Source organism: Callionymus lyra, unplaced genomic scaffold, assembly GCF_982586985.1.
Source record: "Callionymus lyra unplaced genomic scaffold, fCalLyr1.hap1.1 HAP1_SCAFFOLD_25, whole genome shotgun sequence".
Taxonomy (NCBI): domain Eukaryota; kingdom Metazoa; phylum Chordata; class Actinopteri; order Syngnathiformes; family Callionymidae; genus Callionymus; species Callionymus lyra.
Window position 1 is genome coordinate 21,563 of NW_028258542.1, and position 7,216 is coordinate 28,778.

A 7,216-nucleotide genomic window follows, 5' to 3' on the forward strand; every position below is an offset into this window, starting at 1 on the left:
CACGCACGCAAGCATTGACGCACATTGACACGCGCGCAAGCATTGACGCACATTGACACACGCGCGCATTGACACACATTGACACGCACATGACAATGGACGTGAGGTTCTGGTCTGCAGCCCACATCTGTGTATCGGATAGTCTGTCAAACATAAAAATGTAAACGGTTAGACTTTTATGATGCAATATACGAGGAACTAACTAAACATATACTGTACACACCTCCATGATGATTGCCTTTCTCAAGTGGCTTTGTATGTGCTGTTGGGTTTTGTCCATCTGTGCTGGTCTGAATTTGGTGACCTCACAAAAAGGGCAGTGAAAGAACAAGCAACACTGACGGCTGTGGAGTGAAGTACATCCTCAAACCTGGCTGATGTTTAACTGATCAGCCATTTATGAGATTAATGAAAGCTTTGACAGAAACTGTTTTCTATATCACAGACTAAGCTACACACACAGGCAAATGAAAACAGCCAGAAATATGTTATGTTCACTGAACACATCATTTATGAACACATTTTTCATGTTGTATAAAACTCAAACATTCTATTGAATGACTGAACAATCTACTTTAATATCCTCGTGTCCAATTAGTTCATATTCAACGTCTGCTATCTCTGGTCTGTTTATCTGGATTCTTGTCACGGGGGCAGCAGCTTCAGCAGAGAGGTCCATACTTTCTTCTCCCCAGTTACATCGTCCAGCTCTTTCTGGAGGACCCCCCTGTGTTTCCAGCCCAGTGGAGGAACATGCTTCTTCAGTGTGTTCTGGGTCTTCCCCGGGTTCTACCATCAGTGGAACATGTTCCACTTCATCGGACTTATTCTCAGATGAATAAATTGATCTAAGACAAGAAAAAAATAAGTCAGTTTAGATTAAAAAAAAAGCTCAAACTAATTGAAATTCTCACGGATGCTCCGTTGAATCCATACATTCATTCATTCCCACTGCCACCTCCTAATAAGAAATAATGATCGTTTCTCTGATGCACAAATACTGCAGTGCTGAAGATATTAAACCAAAATTGACATTCATTTTAATTGTACAAGTGATGACATTTGCAAAATTAATCAACATTACATTTAAACATTAAATCACTTTGATAAATGACTAAAAAACATTCTTACATACCTTCCTTCTTCTCTTGAACTCTTTTCCATCTGGTTAAGGAGAAAAATAATTCAAGGAAATGACTCCAGATAAACACAAATCAATATAATTGTTGCGGCTTCCAAACACAAACTTTTCGCCGCTGAGAGTATGAGGTTGGGTCCTCAGGTACGTAGATTTATGACGCGCTTTGGTTTCCTTGTGATAACAGATACGCCGAGATCCAGATATGCTTTTGGTGCATTTATTGTTATCCAAACAGCACAGTGTAGCGTGTAGCGTGCAGCGGTCAACAAAAATTACGGCTACTTCCAACCTTGACTCTCTCTCTCTCTCATCTGCGTCACCTGTGAATGCCCACCTTTACGCACACACCTCCGCACGCACACACGCCTACTCCCATGTGAACCGCCCCCTCTGCAACACACACACACTCAAACACACCGTGCAGCACATCTTCAGCCTGTATGTCTCTTACACACCAGCCCCTAATTATTAGGACTCACATAATAATTCACATTTCAAACACAATAGGAGAAATAATAAATCATATCAATTTCAACGAAAATGCAAAAAATGTCTAATAAATTGCTCAAGTCCATGAAAAATCATTATACCAAATATTCCTTCTTCTGGTCGTCATGACCAATTAGTGCAAAGTCCAGCACAAGTAATAAAGACAAAAACAAAAACAAAACACAAAGTCCATATAGAGGTCAGCAATGTCCTCATGCTGCCTCCTCCTTCTCCAGCAACAAACACACCTTGGATACGGGTCTGTCCAAACAATATGTTCTCGTCTTAATCCGAATTTGACGCACAAATCCCTTGCAATCCGGAAAAGTTCGCAAGACACGTCCCATAATCCAAGAATTACGAGGTGCAGTACTGTCCATAAGCAAAATTAGATCTCCTGCGACAAGGTTTCTCTGGACTCCAGTCCATCTCTGTCGCTCCTGTAACAGAGGCAGGTACTCCTTTGTCCAGCGCTTCCAGAACAGATCTGATTACTGTGCCACTTGGTCAAACAGAATCCCCCTTTAGCGCACAGAGACATGAGCTCATGACAGAGGGTCAGTGCTTCCTCCTCTGTTACAACTGCCACCAAACAATCATCCACATAAAAGCAGTGCTGCAGCTTGTCCACTGTCTCCTCCTTATGCTCATGTCCAAAATCCTCTGCACATTTCTTGAGGGCAAAGTTGGCGCAGCTAGGGGAGGATGTAGCTCCGAAAAGATGTACCTTCATCCTGTATTCACATGGTGCTTGGTTCAAGTCTCCTTGTGACCACCAGAGGAATCGCAGCAGATCAGTATCATCTGGGGGCACTTGCACCTGGTGAAACATAGCTTCTATGTCAGCCATGATGACGACAGGTTCCCTCCTGAACCTGGTCACAACTCCAATCAGTGAGCTGGTTAGATGCAACAGCTCTTCATTTGGAGATTGTCTTTTGTAACTGGCACCACAATCAAAAACAACTCTGAGTTTTCTCTTTGTCGGGTGGTAGAAACCATGGTGCGGTATGTAACAGACCTTGCCATCACTTCTTTCCAGCTCTGCATCAGGAACCCTTTCAGCATAGCCTTTACCAAGCAGATCATTAATAAAGATGTTATACTCCTTGTAAAACACTGGATCCCTCTGGAGCCTCCTCTTCAGATGGTTTTGACGCTGTTCCACCACTTTCCTGTTATTTGGCATACAGACGTTTGAATTTTTCAAAGGCAGGGCAACCTGGTAATGACCATTGACCCGTTTGGCTGACTTTGTGACCATGTCCATGAACCTCGGGTCTTCCCTGGACAGACCCACTTGTTCCTCCACAGCAGATTCTGGAAAGTCCATTTTAAATTGCTGTTGCCACAGTTCATCCAAATTTACAATGGACACACGGTTCACCGTTACTGGCTGGTCACAGTAATTGGCCTCTCCACCGTTTCCTGTCAGTGGTCCATTTACCGTCCAGCCCAGCACCGTCCTTATAGCGTAGGGTCCATTGTGCTCACTGCGGATGACTTCCAGCGGTTCCATGGCTCGTGGAACATTCGTTCCAATCAGCAACTCAATTCCAGCCTCAATCTGTGGTAAGGAGATGTGTCTTAAATATGGCCACCTTGTCAGATCCTTATTTGTGGGTATGTTTGCTTTGTGGACTGGCATTGACAACTGAGTGTACGCTTTTGGCAACTCAATGAAGCTGTCATCTTCAAGTGCTGCCACCTCCAGCTCTGGAACAATGTAGCTACTGACCACCTTCTCCTGCCCCATGGTCCTGAGAAGAATGTTGGCTCTCTTCCCAGACAAATTGAGCTTCTGCTTCAGACTCTCAGTACAGAACACTGCAGTACTTCCCGGGTCCAAAAAGGCGTATGTGAGAATGACTTTATTGCCCTTCTTCGCCTTCACTTGGATCGGCACGATAGGAAGCTTGCAATCTGTCTCACCAGCCCCTGTAAGCCCACTGGAAACCAAAGTGTCATCCACTGTAACCTGGATGCTTCTCTCAGCCGGTTCTGCTGTTGCCACACTATCCTTATGGAGCACAGTTGGATGTCTTAGGCCACACTTCGAGCAGGAAATCTTCCTTTGGCAATTTTTGCTTATGTGTCCTATACACAGGCAGCGAAAACAAGCACCATTTTCCTTCAGGAAGTCAATTTTCTCCTTGTGTGCCATTTTTTCCAACCGAGCACACACATCCAATGTGTGTCCTCCAGTGCAGCAGGGACAGATCTTCCTTGCTGGTGGTTTTATGTTTGTAGCTTTATTCACAGGTTGAGCTGTTCTCTCCACATGATTCACTGTGGTAGCGAAGCTGGTTCCTCTGATGCTGGTGCGAGGGGGTGGTTTGTATTTCATTTGTTTAGTTGTCATAACAGTGTCCTGAATGTTTCCAAACACAGGGTCTGTCAAGATTTTTACTTGTTTTTCAACAAAGTTGGTAATGTCCACAAACCTTGCTCTCCTATTGTACCTTTCCTGCAGGTCACATGCGTCGCACCTCCAGCGGTCTCGGAGTTTGTACGGCAGTTTTTTGATGATTTCCACCATGTTTGTGGGTGTGTCAAGATCATTTAAATACTGCACATCCTCCAAAGCGTTGCAGCATCCACGCAGAAAGAGGCCGTACTCCTGAAGGGCTTTCCCATCTTCTGCTTTAATAGTGGGCCATGACAAAGCTCTCTCCATGTATGCGGCTGCCACCTTTTGCTCATTGCCATAGTGTTCTTTCAATAGAGCCTTCGCCTTCACATATCCTCTGCTCGACTCCATGTGCTGACAGCTCCTCACTAGTCCCTTTGCATGGCCTTTGGTGTATTGTTCAAGGAAGTAGAGTCTGTCACAGTTGTTACTGGTGTTTCGCTCAACTCCATTTTTAAATGCTTTAATAAACGAATGGTATTTGAGTGGGTTACCATCGAAAATGGGAATTTCCCTTTTTGGGAGTGCTGAGAGGCATTGTTGTTGCATCAAGAGTGTTGAAATTTCATTTTGTTTTCTCATTATGTCCAGCACACTGTCGTTTTGTGATGCATCAGTTTGTGTGACATTAGTCACAGGATCTTCAGGAATTGTAAGATAACGTTGGAGCATGTAAGAAGGATCTGGGAGATGTTTTATGTCAGGTAAGTGAGTGACTTTAGGCGTCACAACTGTCTGTGTGGTTTCAATTGCATTGGGTTTTAGTTGTTGTTTTGAGCATGTCTTTTCATAGTATGAGTTCATCCCGTCTGAAACCTTTGACTTTGATTTACTGCCGACACTGCTTTGTGATTTTATAACACTTAGTTTTGCCATTTCCTCAGCGATTTCATTCTCCAGTAAAAGCTGTTCTCTTCTTTTGCGTAACTTTAACTCCTCTTCATCCAATGCATGTTTTTCCTTTAATGCCTTTTGTCTTGTTGCCAAAATTGCAAGATTTGTTTCCGTTTTTAAGCGAGCAGATGAGCGTGAAGCTAAAGATGAGGAATGATGTGAGCGCGATTTCTTGGTTGCATTTGAGATGCTGTCACAGGGCTGTAGTTCATCCTGAGGATCTTGTTCAGTGGTAACAGGTACTGGAGGGTCAGCAACAGACAAATTCTTGCTTTTTTCGACAGGAATTTGTACTGCATAATTTATTTCCTTTGTTGGTTGCTCAGAAGTATTTGTATGTAGTGGTAATTCATTTGAGTTTTCATGCGGATTTTCCTTTATCCATTTTTCCACACGTTCCTTGAATGCATCACTGTAATCCATAATGCTAGAAAACCACTCTTTTTGTTTTTTATGTTCATCATCGGGAAGAAGTTGCAATACTTCGTTGTGCAGGTCAGTGGCCTTTTTACACAGTGCATTCAAGTTATTCAGTTGTGATGGGATTTCAGTTACATTTTCTTTTGATTTCATGTGCGCTTTAATTTGCGGAATAAGCTCTTTGATTTTATTAACGGCACTTTTGCGCTCATTCTGCAACCGTTCGATTTTATTTTCCATAGCTTTGGCCGTCAGTTTAATTTCCCTCTTTTCACGTTCCATGTTTGAACATTCAGCATCTGCGTTTATTTGACTCATTTCCGTTGGATTGTATTTTTGTATGTAGCAAAACAATCATATTTCATTCAAGAGCGTATTCAAATCCATCCATAGCATTTCAATTCTTTGACAGAGCAGATTCGATCCAAGAATTTCAACATCAGCCGCCACATTCCACAAAGTCCCGACATCACAATCCAATAAAGCACAGAGAATATGCGCCACCATCAATGCGCCAATGCAACCAGCGTAACATCCATTTAATACATTGTCCTCACTTGACACAATGCATTCCAGTTGAAGCGGATTCCTTAATCCACAAACATTAACAGGTTCAGGCCTACCTGTTCCCAGGTGAATGGATGGCGTGGTGTGGCACTTATCTCAGGCTGGTCGGTGCGTGACGACTTGGTTCTTTGATGCGGCTTGATGATTTTCATTCTACGCCATTTTTTGTTGACAAATGTTGCGGCTTCCAAACACAAACTTTTCGCCGCTGAGAGTATGAGGTTGGGTCCTCAGGTACGTAGATTTATGACGCGCTTTGGTTTCCTTGTGATAACAGATACGCCGAGATCCAGATATGCTTTTGGTGCATTTATTGTTATCCAAACAGCACAGTGTAGCGTGTAGCGTGCAGCGGTCAACAAAAATTACGGCTACTTCCAACCTTGACTCTCTCTCTCTCTCATCTGCGTCACCTGTGAATGCCCACCTTTACGCACACACCTCCGCACGCACACACGCCTACTCCCATGTGAACCGCCCCCTCTGCAACACACACACACTCAAACACACCGTGCAGCACATCTTCAGCCTGTATGTCTCTTACAATAATAATGTGATTTTTATGAATGCATTTGTTTTTTACCTCTTTTTCTTTTTTTATACCAATAAACTACAGAACATGTGATCAGTAGAACGATCACAGCAACAATAATTCCAGCCACTTCTCCTGGTGTCAAACCTTCTCGACATACAGAGTCAGAAGAAATAGTTCCTTCTCGTAGATATGTTGAACATCTACAAAGACAAGTGGAGACAGTTTAGAAGAAAACATCTGGAGCAAACATTTGTGAAGCTTCACTCACTGTTTGTGATCCTGACATGACGTGAACGTTCCATTTGAAAATGTTCCTTCACTGCAGGTTCCACACTCAGTGTCTGTGGAGGACGTTCCTGTGAAGAACATTGTGTGTGTCTTATAGTTTCTGCACTCTTGCATTTCACATGTTGGATGTGAAACTCGCCTGCTCTGATGATGAACTGTCCTGGTTCACATGTGGAGTGTTGCTGTGCTGCCACACATGTGTCCACTGAGCCGTCCACACAGAAAAAACCCTCCAGAGGTTCACACTTGGTGTTTGCTGTGAAGGTACAGGATCTGATCTCTCTCAGTCCTGTTAGTCAATAACAAATTCTACATCACATCTACATACTGACCAACTCATCATTCTAGTGAAGAACAAACTTTACCTTCAGTACAGACGAGACACTTGAAACCATGTTTCTCTCGGTTCAATTTGTCCATGTAAGTTCCATCATCACAGACAGTGCAGGACGGAGATGGAAATTCTGTGCAA

The 7,216-nt window shown here is 43.3% G+C and overlaps 1 protein-coding gene across 1 annotated transcript; it reads right to left on the reverse strand.

Annotated features, from left to right (window-relative positions):
- Positions 1-2,018: 2,018 nt before the first annotated feature.
- LOC148058780 (uncharacterized) lies at positions 2,019-5,638 on the reverse strand. Its single transcript, XM_087782509.1, has one exon. The coding sequence runs from the start codon at positions 5,634-5,636 to the stop codon at positions 2,019-2,021; it is 3,618 nt and encodes a 1,205-aa protein (XP_087638635.1). The 5' UTR covers positions 5,637-5,638.
- Between the last annotated feature and the right edge of the window lie 1,578 nt (positions 5,639-7,216).

Coding starts and splice junctions, on each gene's coding strand:
- LOC148058780 (XM_087782509.1), bottom strand. CDS start 5,636: ATGGAACGTGAAAAGAGGGAAATTAAACTGACGGCCAAAGCTATGGAA.